The sequence below is a fragment of the Protobothrops mucrosquamatus genome, unplaced genomic scaffold (genome assembly GCF_001527695.2).
Source record: "Protobothrops mucrosquamatus isolate PMUCROS unplaced genomic scaffold, P.Mucros_1.0 scaffold1605, whole genome shotgun sequence".
In the NCBI taxonomy this organism is placed as follows: domain Eukaryota; kingdom Metazoa; phylum Chordata; class Lepidosauria; order Squamata; family Viperidae; genus Protobothrops; species Protobothrops mucrosquamatus.
In genome coordinates, this window is record NW_015387768.1 from 309,146 (window position 1) to 331,675 (window position 22,530).

General features: G+C 40.1%; 1 protein-coding gene across 1 annotated transcript in view; it reads right to left on the reverse strand.

The window, feature by feature from the left end:
• Positions 1-995: 995 nt before the first annotated feature.
• Positions 996-22,530, reverse strand: part of KLHL29 (kelch like family member 29) — an 85,850-nt gene continuing 64,315 nt past the window's right edge. Inside the window, exons 8-9 of the mRNA XM_015822558.1 lie at positions 13,380-13,524; positions 996-1,191 (exon numbers count right to left, since the gene is read on the reverse strand). Coding sequence (XP_015678044.1) covers positions 1,008-1,191; positions 13,380-13,524 — 329 coding nt within the window. The 3' untranslated portion in view covers positions 996-1,007. The remainder of the gene's footprint in view (positions 1,192-13,379; positions 13,525-22,530) is intronic.

Here is a 22,530-nt window from a genome sequence, read left to right on the forward strand (position 1 = left end):
TTCTTAAGACTCTTACGTACATTTGGCAAAGGAAAGGGGCAGAAGAGAATTTGAAAAAATAGGACTTTTTTAAAGATTCATTTGACAAAAATATAAACAGCGATCTATATGTTCTGGCTAGTGGATTAACACTCAGTGACAATCACAACCCCCCCCACCCGAGGCCTTGCCTCAAATCACTGGCTCAAAATAGGAAACCCAATGGAGAAATGTTCGGTCTAACCGCTGAATAGAGAAATACAAGTTTAATAAAAAGCTCCTAGATGTCTGTTGCTTTACAGATAGGTAGCTGCAATTTTTGTTCATACAGTAGGAAAAAAAAAACAGCTGTAAGGGCCGAAGCAGGCCCTCCTGCGACCAGACCTTTCACACTGGGGTACAGTTTCAGAAAAACTTTTTCATTCAAAGGACGTGGAATGCTAGGAGACGGACAGGCACAACTCTAATGCTTTGCTCTCAGGAGCTGTAACAAACATTGGCTTTGATGGAAGACTGACCTCGGTCGGTGTACTTGGCGAGGAAAGGTTGCTTTTGATCTTTGTTTGAAAAGGTACATTGGTTTAAAAACAAAAAGGTAGCCATCAAAGTGACACTTTGCCCTTCATTTCATGTAGCCCCCCCCAATGCTTAATATGTAGCAGCAAAGCCAAACCCGCACAGTTAACTTCAACAACTGAATTTACTCTCAGCGAGTAGAATGCACACTGTTCATTTCATTCCCCTCTTTGAAACAACGCTCTTGCACCTGGGTAGACCAAAAGCCTGTGCCTGTAGCAAACACCACGGTGACATCTAGTGGCACACGTGTGTTAAATCCTGTTCTTGTCCACAGAATGCAGTCTCTGTTTATTGTTCATCAAAAAGTGAGGATGATTTTCTACATTCAGTGTAGAGATTAGTCATAACTTTAGACAAGGTGTTCTTTTTGTCGGTATCTCCTGATCTCTTTCTGCAGGATTGTTCGTTCTGCTTGCTTTCAGCAGGCAAAAGCCAAGTTTTTGACGGCGTCAACCACTCTGAATGTATTTTTTAATGACTATGCAGCCGTGCCGGAACACTGGACATGGCATGTTGGGGAGCAGCGTCCATGTGTTGGTGTTGGGGTCATAAGCTTCCATATTTCCTAGGGCGGGGCCTTCGCTGCTGACAATTCCACCAGTGGCGTAAATTTTTCCATCAAGGACCACAGCGCTGTGCAGAGAGAAAAAGAGGGGATAGGAATGCAGTTAGTAACAACCCGCTAAGCCGTCGCTCTATTTAGTAATTGATCCTGCTGTTTGAAAGAACAGCGTCCGCATTAGAGTCATAACTGCCACCAACCAATGACTATAAGAATCAGCACATCCAGCCTTTGCTCACCTTAATTAGTTTTCAGATTTCTCCCGTGGGTGGAAAGGCTACCACAGGTGTCAATGAAGGGGACAGGAATTGGCCCAATCTTTCCCTTGCTGGGATCATTTAGATCCCCATATACACAAATGGAAAGAGAAAATTCAGGACAGCTTTCTAGCGTCTATGCCAGGGGTCTTCAAACCTGGCCCTTTTCTGACTTGTGGACTTCAACTCCCAGAATTCTGGGAGTTGAAGTCCACAAGTCATAAAAGGGCCAAGTTTGAAGACCCCTGGTCTATGCAAAGATAGTCATTCTTTTTCAATGACAGTATGGAGGGATGAAGGGACATCTTATGCAGCTTTGGTCTGCTTCCTGGAGGCTGTGCAGAATGCAATGAAAATCTAATGGGTGATTCCTGGGGCAGAAAGTCGAGCTACTCTCCTAACTCCCCATAGGTCCCCAGGCTGCTTGGAGAGGCCAACCAACAGGGAGATGCAGTGAGCAGAGGAACTGAGGAGAATGGGAAATGCCTTCTCATTCTACTGACACAGCTGTCAACAAAACAGCAGCAGCAGCAGCATTTCGGTCCTGATTTGGGAGTGGGGTGGGGCTCAAGAGGAAGAAGAGAAGACAGCTACTCCATGCAATTACCCGACACGGTTCCTCCCTCACCCTCACTTCTGTCGTTAAGAGGGAACAACCACTTCCCAACCAGAGGGGAAAAATATATTTGTATTTGATTTTTATCCCACTTGTATTACTTCATTAGTAACTCAAGGCAGCGAATTGCAAATGTTCTGTGTTGTGTGGCTTCTAGAAGAGAAAGTCGGAGACCTCCCCTCTTTACTACAATGGGCTCAGGTGCTGCAATGGGATCCAGGTGTTTTTGCATTTTGCGTGCACGAGAGCAGCATTCAAAACCAGAAGGCAGAACTGAAAGCATCTTGGTTTAGGAATGTTATTATTTAATAGTTAAGATCTTGAGGACAGAGCTTGGTACTTATGGTTTTGACATTGCGCTGGCAATGTAAATAGGAAATGCCATTTTGTTCCTTCTTCCTAAAGAGTATGTTGTGCGTGCTGATTATATAACATGCATGAAACAATGGTTCTTCTTTGCATGGATTTTATTTTTATTTTTTAATTCACAGTTTTAGGAACCATTTTAACATCCTTTACTACAATGCAGAATAATACATCTGAATGTATGATGAGAATGATATCAAAAGAATTTGTCAGCTTAAAAGCGTTTAAGAGGTCCCCAACCTTTTGGGCACCAGGGACCGGTTCTGTGGAAAGAGGTTTTTTCCACGGACCGGAGGGGGCGTGGTTTTGTGGGCTGCCTGCATCCCATGGATGTGCCATGCCACAGCCTGGTACTGGTCCATGGACCGGGGATTGGGGACCCCTGATTTACACTTAAGCTAAACATTGTATTACCATGCCCCTTTACTGGAGAAATGTTTGGCATATTTGGCGCTTTCATATTTGAAAGCCACATTTCTTTTGGCTCTCAAGTCGTATAAAAGCTTGCTCTTGTGCCGGTGCTGTTTGAACCTCAGTCCAACCTGTATACCTGGTTTCCCAATGAGGAAATTTCAGCATCTGGCCTGAACAATGGATAACTCAAATGGCAATGGCAGAGGAAGCAAAATATATGAGAATTTCATTAGGCAGGTAATAAATTTACTGCATGACAGCTGTGCTCGGGCACTCAGTTTTTAAGGCGTTCTCTCACGCTCTTCCATCATCGATCCCTGAAAGCGACTGTTTTCTGGCCAGATGTGAGCATTTCTGACGGCAGAAGAAGAATTCCTCGTTAACATCTGGAGGTATTTTGCCTGATGCTGAATCATCAATATCAATTTCTTCCAGAGTTTTTGCTGAGAGTTTTTGTGATCCAAACATGTTTATCCTCCATTCTTTGTTCTCAGGGCTTGTCACGGCGAAGCATTTCACAATCTCAGTGTGACTGGGTTGTGAACATTAATCCTTGTCCAGATATCACAGCGAAAGGAAGAAATATCCTCTCTAGTAGTCCTTGAGGTTATAAAAGAACATTTAAATGACTAAATTAGCATGTTCATATGCGTCATGTTCTTTCAAATTCTTGCTGCCAATTTTAGTAACTGAAAACGGGAACAGAGCCACACTTAATTTAGCTGGAACTGCTCCAAATAGTCATTTAAAAAAGAACAAAAAACACTTCCCTTTTATGGTATTTAGGAAAGATATTTTTTTTAATTAAAAAAAAAAGGCAATAAAAAAATAACATCCCAGTGAAATCTGGTTATATGGTAAGAGGCTATTTCATCTTCAGATTCCTGAATTGTCTCTCCGTTTTCGTTTTGGGAACAGAAGCACCACTGAAGATTAATACTGGGTGATCCCAAATGAAGATCCCAAAGCAGCACTGTTGTGAAGACACCAGCGTATCAAGCCTAGCAATTTTTAACACATGAATGCTACTTGGGAAAACCAACCACAAGCTTATTACTCAGCCTATGCCATCCAATAGCATTTAGTGGTAATGAACAGATGTGCTGAGAGGGAGGTTTCTGTGCTAACACACTTGCCAATAAGAGGAAAAAGCAACAATTTCCCATTAAGCGACTGGCAAATTAAGGCTGGGCCAGCCCTTCTCCTCCACAGTGGCACAGCCCACTTCCTTCCTACAGGCCAGGCATGGGTGCCAGGGTACATCACCCTCTGATTCCTGTGGCGGCTAAGGCATCTGAAGGGGGAGCAAGGTTAGAGCAGGTGGGGGGGGGATAAGAAAAAGCTGCAGGATAACACGAGGAAGAGGAGGGTCAGGATTGCTTCCTACTTTCACTTCGGAAAAAGATTTAGGAAGTTTTGTTTTACAAAAATGCTTTGGCGCTTATTAGGATTTGCACTGTGATCTCAGGCATCGTATCTCAAAATAATGGAATCCGTTTCAGTTCAGTTCAGTTTTTGGCAACGCACCTTATGAAAATTGTAGGAAGTAGGAGTAGGGAGATAGAAACAGAGAAAGGATAAATGATTTGGTGCATACAGTATGCAATTCTACAGGTACCTTCCTCACTCCTGTTTTATACTTTCAGCAAAATATTTTGCGTTAACAAATGGGAAAATTCTATCCAGCAAACCAATAATGATTGTTTATTTCGGACGCCATTCAGTATCTGTCTTGATCACTCTGTTCAGTGGGACACAAAGTCAATGTTTAACTTTCATCCTTCTGATGAAGGATGGCAAGGAAAGACATGTGATTCAGCAAAACCTGGGGATCCAAGCCACTCTGGTAAGGGCAAGTGTTCTGTTACTCAGCTATAGCCTGTCTGGTTCCCTGGCATTTCTCATCAGCTTTGGTGCTGCTTTTCCTTCTTCCTGATGCTCCAATCTGTTCAATAACTGAAGTTCTTCTTCCTTACCCTCCTACTCTTCATTCATCACCTGACCAAGCCACCCACCAAATCCAACCTAGCCCTTCACAAGGAAGACCAAGCCAAATTGGGAGATTCTACAGGTAGGACTAGCAATCCCTCTTGGCTTCTTGCAAGATTCTGAGGAGGCACCACCAAGGCCACTTGGAGAGGACTGACGTGGTCTTTGTCAAAGTAGTACAAGGTCAGAAGACATGGAGAAACCTGGCCCATAAAATCACCAAGAGTTGGACACAACTGAATGGATATTATATCATCATCATCATCATCATCATCATCATCATCATCATCATCATCATCCTGACTACTTGCAGGCTATGGAATGCCTGGCCACACAACAGTTTTGCTGGCTTTTTTATTTGTTACCGCAGTAGCTGCACAGTACCAAAAACAAAAGGCAGAATCTTATAACCTGCAACAGCGGCTGAGCCAGCAGGACATAACAGTTATCTCAACTTCCTGCCTTGTGGGATGGAGAGAGTCTAAGGATTTCACTGGGTGAATAGCAGAAATTGTTTGAAGTTCAGGTTCACGGATATTGGCTGAGTCACATCCCTAGCTTTCACCTCAGCATGGCAGATAACAATGGTCTTTAATAGAGTCTGTTCATACTGTTTCTCATCCTTGGCAAATTTAAGTAGACTTCAGTTCCCCAAATTCCCCAGCCAACACACTGGCTGGGGAATTTTAAGAGTTGAAGTCTGCGTACCTTAAGAGTTGGTAACGTTGAGAAACACAGGTCAATACCATCAGTCACCTGGGCATCAAAACCCTGGATGACCACCAGATACAGAAGATCCTAACTCTCAGCAGCCATCTAGCAATTATCCAGATGTCTTTAGCTCCGATCTGATCTACTTAATATTATTTATCATCTTGGTCAAGCATAGTCCCACTGCTAGGTAGCAGTGGCTAAATGCTTCCATTATGGCACACAATCTCATGATCTAGCCTGTTAAAACTGATCATTAAAAACAATGGAAACCCTAATTAAACTGAAATTCAAGTGGGCGGAACTCTGTCAGTTTTCTTTAACGCTAAATTCTTGTTATAGTGCTTTTACATTCCTATTCCACCTCCGTTTGGAGATGTCATTGTGTAATTTTGAGTGGTGTTAACTGTTGAGTGATTTGAGCATTTTGGAAAAGAAGGAATAAAATAGTATAAAATAAATCATACGCTGAACATCAATTTTAAGTTGCTTTGGTTTTATATTGATCAGGAATACCAAGCCTATCCTTTCTCTGATTACATCTTTAGGGGCAAAGAGAGACAAAAGGACATAGGTCTCTCCTATGGATATTATTATTATTTATAAAACAGTGCTTCTAGTGCATGGAAGAGATGGGCAAATCCTTACTCAGAAGCTCAAAGTGAGGAGGAGTATACATTTCCTGCTTGCTGAGAGGCACAGAAAAAGCAGAGACAATTGAAATGAATTATTTGATCATTCATTACTAAAGGGGGAAGAAAAGCCTGAAATAAATTAAATCCAACTTAAAAGTAGGATTGTTAGATCATTTTTATTTGCAGTGTGCGTTCCTTCCCATTATACATACATACTTGAAATCACATGATGTTTTCTTTCTGTTCACACGTAGTCCTCAACTTACCACCAATTATTTACTTACTGTTCAAAGTTACAAAGGGGCTGGAAAAAGTCACTTACAACAGGTCGTCATGCTTACAACTGTTGCAACACTCCACACAACTGGCATGTATTTATGAGGGTTGCCATCTCCCGTCACTGCACATGATCCTCATTTGCAACTTTCCTAGCCAGCTTCCAACAAGCCAAGTTAATGGGGGAAGCCAGACTGGCTTAACAACAACCGAGTGATTCCCTTAATGACCACAGCAAAAGGAGGTCATAAAAATTGGGCATGATGAACCTCACAATCACCTCACTTAGGAACAGATCTTTCTGGTTCCCTTTGTGGTTGCAAATCGAGGATTACCTGCATTTGCTCTCAGTTCTCCAAAGGATCCAGATTACAATTGTATAAAGACAGCTTTCAGGTTTGCAATAGTGGCGCATATCTATAGCTCGGGTGTAGAATGAGGGTGAAGGTTGGTAAGTTTCTGAGCAAGAAGCAGCCAAGAAGTACCAGCACTTCCTTCGTGCCATTCAACTCAAGACTCTTTTTCATCCCTAATGAGCCATGTCTTTTAATCCCTAAAAGTACCTCAAACCTCTAACCTAGTAATAATGGAGTGGTCACCATGCTTTGCTGCCTAAGAACAAAAGATTATTTTTTTTTCAAAAAAAGAAAGGAAGCAAACACCCAACCTCTAGCCTTATGTTGCTCAGTACAGCCTGAATCTTGGCTCTCCTAAAGCTTTCCATTGTGGACAACAGATCTTATTTGCCTAAAAGTCACAGGAAAAAAAAGACTGATGATATTTCTACAGACTGGTTCACTGAACATTCTAGGAAAGTGAAGTTAAATGGGCCATAAAAATGTTGCTTAGAAGAAAGCGGCAGGAGTTGATGAAATACAGCAGACTTATTTGAAATCGTACCAGATGAGGCAGTTAAAGCAATACATGTGGTTTGTCAGCAGGTACAAAAAACACGGCCGTGGCCACGGGCCTGGAACAGATCAATTTGTATCCCACCATCCAAAAAGGAAACCACTAAAAATCTGAGCAATTTCACTTATTTCATGGGATAGTAAGATAATGATCAAGATTTTGCGCTCCGGACTTCTACAATACACAGTGCCGGTTGGATTCTAAAGAGGTAGTCCTGAGACAACTTTGCTGATGCCAGGTGGACAACAGAAAAGGCAAAGGAATTCCAAAAAAAGAGTACAGCTTCTTACTAGGTAGACGAGTACATGTTGTGGGATAGACTTTCAAAACCTTCTTATTTGTCTGCTGAGGACCTTGTATGACCACCAGGTTCAGACCTGGGAAAGGAATGTAAAAAAGCTCTGTGTGGCTTCAGGCTATCACTGATGACATAACATGAGCTCAAAGAAGCAATTAGTGACAGATAGTCTTAGGGATATGACGTCCAGTGTTTCACAAAAAGTGACAAAGGACTGAACAATTGCAGTCCAGATTTGGTATCAGAGTGGCATACCAACAGGCAAGATAGGGGCAAGGAATATTATTATGCCTGTACAACGAAGCTGATTTGAAGCCTGGTTCAGAAAAAGAGAAAATTGCGAGTTAAGGATCAAAAGAAAAAAAAAAGAAAAAGAAAAGCAATCCCTATTATAACTGCAATCCTTGGGAATTTAATATGAGCCAGCTTTTTGGCTATCAGCGCCTTAAACTTTGTCTCAGGCATAAATCACTTCAATGTGTGATTCACCTGTAGCATAAAGCTTCCCTCTGTTCAGCTCCACCAATTTTCAGTAATTCACTATTTGTTTTTTAAAAAAGAAGATCTATAAATAGGTATTATTAGAACAGGGCTTTTCAACCAGTGGTACGGGTACCACCTGTGGTACATTGGCATCTGGCAGGTGGTACACAACCATCCTAGAAAAGTGGTAGCGGGGGAGGGAAATGAGCTGAACTAGTGGCAGCACCGCACAAGCCTGAGCGAGAGATGGCTGGAGCTGCAGGGCTGTCAGGACGCAGCGGAAGTGCCAGGATCAGTGCCAGGCTCCAGCTAGAGCTCAGCACTGATCCTGGCGCTTCTGCTGAGCCCAGAAGAAGCGCCGATCAGCTGGAATGTTGCAGCATCTCCAGTGTGTTGTGATTTACATTCAGATGCTTGGCAACTGATTCATATTTATGACGGTCACAATGTCCCAGGGTCATGTGAAGTGACCAAAACATGCTGCAACCACCCAGCAGACGGGGGGGGGGGAATAAAAACCAAACACCCCCCATCCCACCCCCGCTGCCAATCCTCAACAGAAATGCTCACAACAATGAAAACCTCGGACAGAAGGAAGAGCGCCACCGGGCAGGCAGGCAGGTGTCTTGCTCGGCTGTGGCTTGGGGGGCACTTTTTTAGTGCCACTGTAACTTCAAACAGTCACTAAGCGAACTGTTGTAAGTCGAGGACTACCTGTACTTTATCACCCCCCCCTTTTTTTTTGGTCATCAAGTTTTTGACACCTTGCTAGGCGACTGGTGGTACTTGGATGTTGCCATATCCTAAAAGTGGTACAATGGGTGAAAAGGTTGAAAAGCCCTGTTTTAGAAGCATTTAGTTTTAAATTAAAGTTTGTTTTAATTTATAAAGTATTTGTTAAAACAGGTAAAACCTGAATACTGCTAAGTAAAAATTTTTAGGAAGGATTCGTCTCCTCCATCTTGGATGTAAAAAAAAAAGAAGAAGAATTATTCTGAACAGCAGAATGGCTTAAGTAACCGTTCTACTTTTGTGGGTTTTCAAAGGGATGTAAATGTAAAATTATCTCCTAGCTTGGATAAACTCTCAAATCTTCAGATTGTTAGAGGTGTCCTAGTCTGTCAAGAGATCTTGCTGAAAGAACGACTGCATTAAAGTCATTCACATCCAAGTAATTTTAATATCACTAAAGAACATCCCTCATTTAAAAAAAGCCTCACATAATTAATGGAATGAATTACCAAGGGAAGTTATGTCAGTTGTACCACACTGTTTGCTTCTGGTTTACAATCTTGAGAGAAAAAATATAATTAACTACTGCACGGACACAGTGGGGTTCTCCTACATTCAATTTCATTCTTGTTAACTCAGAGGAACAATGAAAATCCGTAATTAGCACAGAAGCAGCGGGAACACAGTGGCTTTGGCTGGGATTTGGCCTGTAATATTTTCTGCATATAATGCAATATATTTTTTTTACAACCAGGAGAGGGCACTCTTTAAATAAAAACAGGAGAAAATCAGAAAATATGTTTCTGTTGTACGGATATGGTACGTCCTTTCTTCATGTCCCAATATTGAAAATGGAAACAACAATATGTCATTTTAAAAGCCAAAATCTAAATATAATCTGTATATACCGGATTTTATTTAAGAGCAATAATTAGAACCAATACAAACTAGATTAGAACAGAGGAAACAAAAAAAGAGAAATGACAGGAAAAGCTGAAAGTGCAATAAGAAGAGAAAGTAGAAAAAAGAGAGACATAAAGATTTATAAGTTACAAAGAAGTAGCTTCCGATATTCTTCACAGCACACAATTATACTTTAACATCTCTCTAAAGTAAGATTGCGACTCTCTTCTTTCTACAATCTATCCTGTCTAATAATCGAAACCATAAACTACAAGTTCATTTTTTTTCATTTTTACGCAAAAAGCCCATAAGAGGTTTTCAGTTACCAATAAATATAGCTGTTGACCAATCTCTAATCAAAGAAATCAGTTTGTCTGTATATACAAGACTTGGGAAGAGTGTTTTCCCAAAAGCCAAACCTTTTCATAATAAGAATAGGCTACTGGGATCCTCTGTACTGCTAAGCTCCTATGGAAAATTATTATGGAGGCAGTCCTCACTTAACAACCCAAAGTTGAACTGTTGCTAATGAAGTAGTCACCAAGTGGAGAATTGCATAACCACAAATGTCTATGGAGATTCTCAGTCATCCAGGTCATGGTTGTCCCAAAGGCGCTTTGTCACGAGGCAACTGGACTTTCTTTTTTCTCTTCGAAGACGTTTCGCTTTTCATCCAAGAAGCTTCTTCAGCTCTGATTGGATGGTGGGGAATGGAAGGATTCTCTTAACGGGGGGGGGGGGGGGAGAGGGATACGACATCATCTATCTCCAATCTACAACACAGTCCTTTCAACAGTTCCAAGAAGGCCCCACACCCATTTGTACTATTCAGGTGACCCTGACGACACAGATAAGCCTCCAGGTGGCATCCACGACTCTCTAAAAGAATATAAATCCTTCCATTCCCCACCATCCAGTCAGATCTGAAGAAGCTTCTTGGACAAGAAGCGAAATGTCTTCAAAAAGAAAAAAGGAAATCCTGTTGCCTCGTGAAAAATGTCCTTTTCTTCTGGAGAAGATACCCGACTATTTGGTTCCACACCTTCTGCTTTTGTTTGTCTCCTAACCACTCTCCCACCCTTTGGAATGCTTGAATGCCCACTTACTGTCTCCTGCACATCGAGAGCAATGTGACGACACCAGCAGATGGGCTGGGAAACTGTAGGGGGTGCTTACAGTACTTTCTTGAAATCTCTTCTTCTCTATGCTCTCTGCTCTCTGGGAAGGGAGATGGGTAGGAGAGAAAAAATGATATCTGTCGATAATCTCTCCTCTGCCTAGTCCAGGGGTAGGCAACCTTGGCTCTTTTATGACTCGTGGACTTCAACTCCCAGAATTCCTGAGCCGGCTGGCTCAGGAATTCTGGGAGTTGAAGTCCACGAGTCATAAAAGAGCCAAGGTTGCCTACGCCTGGACTAGTCCTTTCCCGCTTTCAGTGCTGTTGCATTGCTTTCGATGAGTAGAAGAGTCAGCCGCTTAGTCTATTGAAATCCCTGTCCAGTCACTCCACTCTGCTACAGCGTTGACATTTTTTTTAGTTCACAGCACAGAATGTCTGACTATGTTACACCTATTTCCAGGTCTCATGCCAATACAACACCTATTTATTTATTTATATCCTGCCTTTATTATTTTTTATAAATAACTCAAGGCGGCAAACACACCTATTGCCCCTTTCTTCTTCCTTTCCCCCCTCCCCACAATAACCACCCCGTGACATGAGTTGGGCTGAGAGTGTCAGCTGAATTTTCTGTTCTCCATTCCTTCTTGGGACATTTGGGGAGGAACTCTGAAGCTTCTTGGAAGAGTTTGAAAGAGAACAAGCTATTAAACAAAAATTGTGGTTTACACAAGCTGTAGTTAATTAATAAGCCCATCTATTCGATGATATTGCACCATTTGCGAGCTATACAAGTATTAACGTAATTAACTTTTTATTATATGCAATCCAAACTGGGAACTGCAGCTTTACTGCAAGCCAAACTTTTCAGCCCAACCCACTTCACACAGTAGCTGTTGTGGGGAAAATAGGAGGAGGAAGGAGCATGAGGTATTTTTGCTGCCTTGAGTTATTTATATAAATAATAAAGGCAGGAAACAAACGAACAAACAAACAAATCTGTGTTCCTTTTCATTCAAAACTGACAGAGAGATCAGCCTGAGGCCACGACAGCAGCAGATTTGACCAGTTACATATAGAGAATGCCAGATTGGAGATGGAAGGTTAAATATTGTACTGGCATCTGGCTTCAGTGATGTCTATTTTTTTCTCTCTAATAATTGAGTCAGTACACATTAGCTTTCATTTACAATTCCACACCAAGATTCTAAAAATTAACACCATTAGCTTGGGACTAGGATCTGTTTTAATAATCAATTAGCGATGAACTTTAAACTGGTGTGTACACATACACGTTTGTGTCTTAGGCACAAAGACGTATTTCAACCAGATAGACAAAGAGTTTATAGGTGGAGCTGAAAGATAAAGACAGTGGAAATAGTGAAAACCATGCTTGGGCCACATTCCAACCTCTGCACATTTAATACAATGCTGCTCTTGTCATAAAGGGCTTTAAATCATACATTTAAGCATGGACAAAATCTAGGTATCATTTTGTTCTTTCCGACATTCAAGATGATACTGTAATACTGTCAGTTAAATTTCAATCAGTCTTTTTTTTTTTTTATCAAATACTTTTAAAATGGCCATTTCTTCCCTGGGCCCAAATGTTCAAACTAAACCAGAAATTCTAAAGTGCAGGTAGAATTGTTCTGCTTATCCCAAATTTAATAGTTATTTCTATTGTTAATCACGTAACCAAAACACATTGATTAAAAAGCGGGTTGTTGATTCTATTGAGGAGGACATTCCTAATGCAGTGCATTTATTGCACCGGCTTGCATGTATGAATATATTACAAATATAAATATAATATGGAAAAGCTACTAAATTAAAAAGCGGAGCTTTTGCATTGCCTTCAGTCTGCTTTCCACAGATCTCTCCCCTGGTTAATCAAGGCAAAATTCGGGAATGTTAGAGATATGCCATGAATTTTTCAATGACGGCTTACTATGGCCACAGCATTTCTCTGTTGCACATTCCCAGTGCAGTGCCTTTAACATTAAACATCTCTTCAGCCGCTTTTGGGAAAATTCATCCTACACGAATCTTTATGAAATGAGGCTCATACATTTTATTTGAGATCAGGCCAAAACTAAGACATGCTCCATTTTGGCCAGTCAACCTGTCCAATTCTCTGAGAGAATGGTGAAGACAGGCCCCACTCAGATAGACCATGATGTGGTAGCTACCGAAGGTAAAGCCTGTGGTGAGGACGCATCGCCTCACTTTTCTTGGCTGTAGTCTGAAGAACGCTTGGTCCTTCAAAGCAGAAGTCCCCAACCTTGGCAACTTTAAGACTTGTGGACTTCAGCTCCCAGAATTCCTCAGCCAGCCAAGCTGAGGAATTCTGAGAGTTGAAGTCCACAAGTCTTAAAGTTGCCAAGGTTGGGGACTTCTGCTTCAAAGGACAATCAAGAAGCAATCTGAATGCAACTTCATTCCTGCTATGTTGCTCCCTCCCACACCATCACTTTCTCCAGCATGGGAAAAAAAATGTACCGGGACACGGTAGCAATTCAATTATCCTGTGGCTCTTTGTCTCACCTGCAAAACTGCCTGGAGTGGTTCATGTTGGGCCCTGCTTTAATATTGCCTTTCTCTGGATCGTAGATGGTGGTTGCTCGTGCGTAAGCTCCTCCAAGGATAAAGATGAAACCATTGAGAGTGACTGCAGGAGCGTATTTGTTATCTGTCAATGGAAAAAGCAACATTGAGCTTGGTTACCAGGGTTGGAACTAGAATCAAGCTTCTCATTTATGCATCCCCCCTTATTTAAAGATCGGTCACGTTTCTTGAAATCTCCAAAGGCCAGCAGAAGAAAAATGAGGAAATATTTTAGCGGCTGTTCTTATTGCGGATTGTGTTCTTCATCCCTAAACTTCTGAAAGGCACTTTTAAAAGTTTGCGAGTCTTCCCCACTCTTAGCACAGTGCCTGTAATCCAACAGCACTGTCACTTCCCATATCAGTATGTATTCTTGCGTCTGCCAAAAAAAAAGTATGGCCCTCGTAAAACTGAAACGATCCGCCAAATTATTTCAGACATGGAACCGCAGCCCATTTTTGAGAGAAGAAGATTAGTTTCTAAAGCAGCATAATCAGATGGTGTTAGATATTCCACACTTAGTTTTGAGGTGAATCGATATTCTAGCCTAGCCTCTTTTGATCCGTCTCTTTTCTTTTTATCCTTATATACACAGCAGGGAACCACATACTGCAGAACAACTTTTTCTCCACCTGTCTGACCCTGGATTATAAAGGGTTACAATTCTGATAATCTGTCCTTATGGGAATTAAGGAAATATGGAAAATACTGCAATGGGGCACATGACAAAAGTTGAAGACATATTAAGCATTCCCCAATCCTTTGTCCTCGGATAGTATCAAAGTACAAATTCTGCTGTTTGTAGCTGACATGAAGTACTAGCTGCCAATTTTTAAGACCTGGTCCTCCATGATCACTGGAGCCTTAACACAAGATGTCTGCAAGCCAACAGATACAATCTACTTGTTGTCACACTTAACCCAGCATATTATGTTACACAATGTACACTTTTTTGGGGGGGGATCTCACTACAGGTTAGCAAAATAGACACAGCTCTGTTTATTATGCACATTAGCATCCGTTCTTTTCCATGTTGTTCAATGATGAAAATCATTGAACCAGTTTAAGAAAATATTTCCCCCGACTGCTGTTCACCTTAATTTTTTTTTGTTTGTGCAAAGTGTGAATAATGGAACTGACTAGGGATCAACTAGAACTTAGTTGACCTCTTACAGTCAGGTTACATGTTCAAATTTTGTATAAACTTTGCACACCTGTGCTTTAATAATAGCCATATGCTTTGGGAAAGACAGATGTGAGCACCTCACCTTTTCACATTCAGTTCCCACATCACAGTACATTTATATGTGGGCATGAAAGGATTTGTCCTCCCTCCATCCACAAAAATCTCTGCCTAAAATGCATTTTTAAAATATCTCACTTTCTCCTGCTCCCTTATGTATCATTAACTTTAGGTCTCCAACTCCCCCAAAGCAGAAAGAGTTACCTAAAAAGGAAAGTGAAGTTAAACAGATAACACCCAAACTAGATAATCTACCCTGCAACTTTAATACCATTTAATCTGTATTCTTTAATACAGTCTTTTGAAATCTGTACTCTTTGAGGATGTTGATCTTCTTCTGTCACTCCTAGCCAGCACTGGAGTCTAACACATCTGTAGAGGTACTAGATGGATAAATCCTACTTTTAACTACCCTTTTAAGAGAAAGCTAATTGTACAAACCAGGGGTAGGCAACCTTGGCTCTTTTATGACTCGTGGACTTCAACTCCCAGAATTCCTGAGCCAGCCATGCTGAGGGGAAAGGGAGAGGTTTCCAAGCTGAGCTATGCTGGCTCAGGAATTCTGGGAGTTGAAGTTCACGAGTCATAAAAGAGCCAAGGTTGACTACCCCTGGTCCAAACAGATAAAAAGCAAGTCATTTGTCAGCCTTTTCTTGAGGAAAACATTTCTTCTGGTAGATACCACCAAGTATTGTGACTTCTGGTCCTTGGAAAATTAAAGTGCGGTTATTGCTACTGATGCGAAATATTATTTGGATGTGTCCTTTCCCTATATGCTGATCACATTTCCATAGCTCCTTTCATGGGACCATTACTTTGCAAAATATGTATTAATCTAATAAAGAAACATTAACCTCAAAAGCCCAGAGGGATATACTTTTGGGTTGTATCAAGGCAGAAATACATAAGCTCCCCAGGAGGTCAATGCCCTGCTATTGATATCACCTTGTGGTATAAAGAAATGTCCCACTTTGAGGTTTTAATAGCAGAGTTTTGCTTTTGTTTCTTCTGAAGAGTCAGCAGTTTCTCAGATCTCCTGCAGAAGAATCAGCATTATATTGTGTGCTTTCTTCTTCATTTTTCCCCTACAGTGTAAGTTTATTGTGTTTTTAATGACCCATCAAAAATAGTTACACTTGTTTATTTTTCTGAACCAAGTTCTCTTTTGAAATTTTAGGGAGAGGAATATTGGGTAAGTGGTCACTGATCTGGGTTTTTAGACTGTCCTATTGAGCTATGGGTGCTTGTCAACACTTCAGTGATTATTTTATTTTAAAAAAGGGAAGGGATGAACATTTTAAATCAGTAAATCACTCACCTGGCGCTCCCAATGGATAGCTTTCAGGGACCATTATATTAATTATCCTCTCCAGCTATCCTAAGCAAACACCCCTCTGTTTTGGGTGGCAACAATTCTGTCCATTTTTTTTGTCTGTAGCAATAGATAATATTGCAGCATAACTAAGTATGTTTTATTTTATCCATAAAGGGCTGGAATTTTACAATAAAATCCGAATCAGAACATAGAGCACATCTCCAATCATCAATAATTTGTCAACCAGGAGGTTGATGGATCAAGGGGCTGTGTTTAAGATTAAATCATTAATAATAAAAACTAATATTTTAAAAATATTGAAAAAAATAGTATGTGAAAAAGGGTAGTGGCTATAAACTGAATTAGAAGATACATCTCTACATAAAGGCTGAATGACATTGGATAATCAATACAGTCTTTCACAAGATAATACCTTTCAATCATCAGGTTGATTATTTGTGAATCTGAACATATGGGGTCTGTCTTGCACACCAGCTTTGAAGTCCACTCTATAAAATACATTGACTACACTGAATACGGAATAAAGCGAGCAGAGTTTTCAACATGTCCCTCAATTGCACCTACCTCCATATTCCAAGCTACCTCTAATTATCTTTGCAGGACAACTGGGGGGGGGCAGGTTGTATAAATTCACAGATGCCATTTGGAGAACTATAATTAACCATAGGTTAATAATTAGTTCTTCTTCTCTGGGTTATTTTTGGTTCACGCATGTGGATCCTGATAGAAGGTAGTTCTGTTAAAAGCCGAGTCCATCTTGGATCAAAGATCTAGATTAGACTGATCCCTAAAGGTCAGCCTTTGGGACCAAACAGTAGTTCAAACATAAGCAGAAAGGAAATTCTCATTAAAAAGTTGCTGCAGAAGTTGCTGCTGGGCAAAATACCAGTCTGACACCTGAGAATATTTGTTAGAAAAACACTGAAGAATTCGGATATACTGTATCTATATCTATATCTATCCACACATGCATACACACACTAAACCAGGGGTAGGCAACCTTGGCTTTTTTATGACTCGTGGACTTCAACTCTCAGAATTCCTGAGCCAGCATGGCTCAACTTGGAAATCTCTCCCTTTCCCCTCAGCATGGCTAGCTCAGGAATTCTGGGAGTTGAAGTCCACGAGTCATAAAAGAGCCAAGGTTGCCTACCCCTGCACTACACACACACACACACACACACACACTTCTCCATATTATTTCAAGGAACATGAAGAAGCATTGGCAAAACCAACTCTTGACAGAGGCACAGTTTGAAAATGTCCTTTGGTAAAAAGAAACTATCCAAACGTGCAATTATCCTAATGAAAGAGAAGGTAAGGATGGTAGGGAGCAAAGATAATTGATCAATTACACTTGCCTAAGAAACTGACAGAAAAACTGCTTTGGTAAAAACTACTCAAGGAACCCAAAGGACTATGACATCATGGAAAGAACAACAGACTCCCTGAAGTGGAAAGAGGACGAAGCAGTAAAAATTTAGGAGTCTTTGAAATGGAAATGCGGGTCCATATTCCAAACAGAGAGTTTGTGTACCATTTTGTCCTGATGATTGCCAATGCCATGATACATACTGAATAGATTTAGTTGCTTTAGGAGCTGGGTGCCTTCCTCCTTACCCCATCAAAGAGGGGAACCAAAGTTAGTCTTGTGTGGCTTTCACGCTTTCAAGGTGCAACGAGAATGGAATTCAGACTATCTTGTGGAATCTCTCTCTCTCTCTCTCTTTTTTTGAATCCTGAATTTTGGAAAAGAAACGAGAAGAACCTGCTTCTGCCTCCAAAACATAACCAGCTTCTAATGTATTTGAAGAAAGGAGGCAGGAATTTTGTATTATTCAAAGTGCACATCTACTCAAAAAGAGGAAGAATCTCCTCTGTGTATTTTGTAGTAATGAATCTCAGGTTGGGAGCTTATCCCTGAGTCGGAAAGGCTAAACAGGTTACAGAAATAGTAATTATTGCTCATGAGTAATTCTAGTGAGATCAAACCTTTATAATGAAAAAAGTGCAAGATCTATTAGAAGAACAAATAGCTAAATTTAGAGTTTAAATCAGAACACATTCTTGCTTATGAAGTACGGACAATCTCTCAAAGCTGAACTAGAGCGGTGTTATTATATCAAAGACTGATAATCCCATATTAAAATATTAGTTTGGGACAAGCTATCTTATTAGTGTTGCCCATCCCCCACCCAAAATGCTACAGAACAGAGGCCCTGAAGAGTAAAGATTTAGGGTATTCATAGGTTGAGGTATAACATAAAAAAAGTATTAAGTGAAATTCAAAATAAAATATAAACATCTTAGGAAAAAGTGCAAGAACTTTAATTTGTATTCCAACTGCAGATTAGGAGACTATCCAGGCAAAGTTGAAACACGTTTTGATGTAATTTTCCTGTGTCTGCATGCCAAGATAGTTAACTCTTTGTATTATTTTTTTTATTTTATTCGCGTTAAAATACAAACTCCAGAAAAGAAAAAAAAATACAAAAACAAAGCGAAACTAAACAAGACATTTAAAAATTGCATTAAAAACACATATAACATAGATTGTCCCCCTAGTTGAATATTGATAAATATATTTCAAGAATAATAGTTCCTCCCCTCTTGAAACAGGCCCACAAATTATGAACTTCTATAAATCTGTTTACCCAACCAATTTGATCTTGCATTTATCCAGTTTATAAAAAAGTTAGTTAACAGGTAAAACCAACAATAAAATTAAACTTCAAAGCCCTCCCCCTCTTAACAATCTTTTATTGTATTTAACAAAGTCCACTACTATAAATCACCACAATCCTTTATCTCTAGTCTGTCCAGGATCAATTACCGGTATCCTTGATTGATTCTTAATGATAAAACTTTTCCTTAAAATCCAACTGGGATCTTCCCCAATTGCATCTCATTCCCCAAGATCATAAATCTCTGTTGTAAACATCTCTGCAGCATTTGTTGTTCAAAGAATTCTCCTACAAGTTGTAACGCAGTGTCTCTTGACAATTGTTCTATGATTAGATATAGCATGCCCATTTCCCAATCTCCATCAATCTTCTTGAGAAAGTCCAGTTCATCACTCATCAATTCGGTCATTTCTAAGTCTTTAAATTTCTTGCCCCTTTCAGCTTTCTCCAGCAAGCCTGCAGTTTTCAAACCAGGCTCCTTCTCCTTCAAATCTGTCAGCAACAAATTAGACTCGGATCCATCTGGTTGCAAGTCTGGTTTAACTGCTGAGTGTCATCTTTGGGTTGCTTGAAAACTGTTGTTATTTTATCAAACTTTTTATCTAAGTTTTCCATTTGAGTTTGTTTTTCAAAGGCTTCCCAAAGGGCTTTATCATTAAGCTGGTGCATTATTTACAATTTTAATACCAACCAAAACTTCCCTGTAGCTGAGGTTTCCCATCCAGACATAAATAGTACCTCTCAAGGACAGAGGAAGTAGATATATCATAACAAAATAACCGTAAGAATTGAGCTAATATTTCCCACAATGAAAATGGAATAGAAAAAAGGCAGATTCCCATCAGAAGTTAAAAGAAATAAGACTAGAGCTTTTAAAAATTAAGAGTGTACAAAATCCTTATAGTGAAAATCTGATGTAAATGTAAATCAAATTCAATTGCTTTAACTATCCAAAAAAGTTGCTGTTAACTTGTATATGGGGAAAGCAAAAAAATTCACAATTCTGAAATAAAGCAATAAAAAATGCAAAGAAATCACATTAAAATTCAGCAAGGAGTTAGAATACTGTAAATCAGCATTCAACCAGTTGATTAACCGTTAAAAATAAGAATGCAATTAAAACCTGAGGCAAACATAAAAAGAACAAACAATTGAAAGGAAAGGACAGATACATGATCAGTTCAGGCATGTCAAACTTGTGATGTCACATGACGTCGCGCGACCTATTGGGACTTTCCCCCCATTGCTGGCAATGGGGTGAGCACAGTTTCAGTGTGACACATCCGGCCCGTGGGCCGGCAGTTTGACATGCCTGCTCTAGCTGCTCCTACTGAAAATTGCAACCATTGAGATTCCTCTTCCTAGATACGTCCATGGTCATCTAAGGGTGGTCTTGAGTCATTCCTAGTTATCCCTGTTTGAATCTGGGGAGCGTGCCCCCAAAGAACCAGCTTTGGCAGCAAAATCAGTTATTTGTCGGCAGGAGGAAAAAAATAGCCATTTTCAGAGGACTACTTTCACCAAGATACTATCTCTTGTGTCCACTATGCATAAGGATGTAACAATGGTTCCAACTTTTCAAAGAAAACCACAGAAATCATTTATTATAAGGTAATTTAGGGATATAAATTAGACCTGGGAAATGTGCATCTTGATACATTATGTCCTTGTTTAGTGATCGCAATTGGGACTGGCAACTTGGTCAATAAGCAAAGTAATTTGCTCAGTGCAATCGTGACTGCGCTTATGATCTTGTTTCAGGCTTTCCTTTTCTTTACAGATCTGCAAAAGTGTAAATGTGAGAACTGTTGCAAAGTTACTTTTTCAGCACTGTTGTAACTGTGAATGCTTGCCAAAAGAGACAGTCATTAAGGACTACCTGTAGTACATTCATATTGCCAGGATGAACTGCACAACGTAAGCCTGCAGAACAAACCAACTCTGAAGGAAGGAAGGAAGGATGAAAACCTCAGGAAAGTTGGTATCTCAGTTTCCCTCTGGAAGACTACATTACTATTTACAAGGCACTTATACATTTTCACCTGCAACAATCTCCACCATGCGAGTAAAAAAGGCCACATGTATGCAACCATATTGGACTTGTTCCTTTTCTGCCCTTTTCAAGGCAGGAGTAAAATTCCAAAGCCTCCATCCACCAGAAGCCTCAAAGCGGCCAGAATTACCATAGAAAATGCCATCTATCTGATCATGTTCCTCAGGTACGATATAATGACGAAAAGCACCACACAACAGGCTTGTAATATGTACACGATACTGCAGTGGGAACGGATAACTGTGAATTCTGATTAATCTCAATTTCTGTTTGCCCCCTTCTCCTCCATTCTTAGGCTTTATTTTGTCTTTTTTCCACATCAGGTTTGAGATGTTAAAAAAAGTGTGCATCAAAGTTTTTGTGACTTTTTCCTTACCTTCTCTAAACAGGGCCTTCTAAATATGCAAGATCACAACTGTCAAAACATCTTCGCTTTAATAAATGTGCAATTTGGAAATTCTCAGGAGAGCCAAATCTGTCTCTTTCTTTAGCAGACTCTCGGTGGAATGGCTTTTGATCCAACCAGCCATTTTATAGATTTTTACTCCATCTTACGAGTGTCTGCTTCAGAGACTGTCTAAGCGTTATTTAATATCTAAGTACAACAATGAATGTTGCTTGGCCTTTTTTTGCATGTTGGACTGGGGTATGGGTAATTGGCACATTTATAGCTTGCATGCCCAGTGATTAAATAATTAGGGGAATTATATCCACAATAGTAAATATTAAAACCACTTTCCTACATCCCTTTTTCCTTCATTATTTATTAGGGATGCCTTTTTTTAAAATCAAACTTTAATTATGCCCCAATTACCTGTATTTCATCTGGAGAGTGAAGCCTTTTGATGTTCAGGTTCAAATTTGTCATGCCAGAAATATCTGAGTAGAGTTTGGATTTATTATAAAGACTAATACCAAATGTTATAACATTAGAGATGTAAACTTTATTTACAAATGTTGGCAATCCATTATTTTCCCCCCTAAATGGGTGGTTTATTTATTTATTTCATTTATACCCCGCCCTTCTCCCGGAGGACTCAGGGCGGCTTACAGCCAGTTTAAAACAATCCCACATAAATACCAAATACAAATCTAAAATAATTAAAAATAAATATTTGAATTGGCCGCTCTTTTAAAATTTTGTTAAAACCAATTAAAATACCCCTAGGCCAGTCCTGCCTGCTGAAACAGCCAAGTCTTGAGGGCGCGGCGGAAGGAGGGGAGATCCGGAATCACCCGGATCTCTGGGGGCAGCCCGTTCCAGAGGGTGGGCGCTCCGACAGAGAAGGCTCTCCCCCTGAGGTTAACTCAGCTGTCATTATGGAAATTAACATTTTAGAGTGATTCAAGTAAGCATGGCCAATGTTTCTAAGTTAAGACAAGACACTTAGAAGTTACCAGGTCAGGGAAAGTTGTCCGTGAGAGAATATATTCTGTTAAATGGGACAGTTTAGTAGTCAGGTCTATTTCAATCCTATGCTTTATCTGCGCTATTGGATATTCGTGCTAGCAACTACTGATAAAGTTTGCAGATTTAGCAACTTATTTTACTAATGTTTGCATTTTGCAATTTCAATTAACTGCATTTTGTCTTACAGTGATATATTTGTTTTATATGTATAAATTATAAATATATGTAAAAGACAGATAAAATATTTTGAAATAAAAATGACTACTTAATATGGCTAATGTTTCTGCCGAAATAGGTTAAGACCTTCATCATGCTAATATCTTATACCAGTGGTTCTCAACCTGTGATATGCAGACCCCTGGGG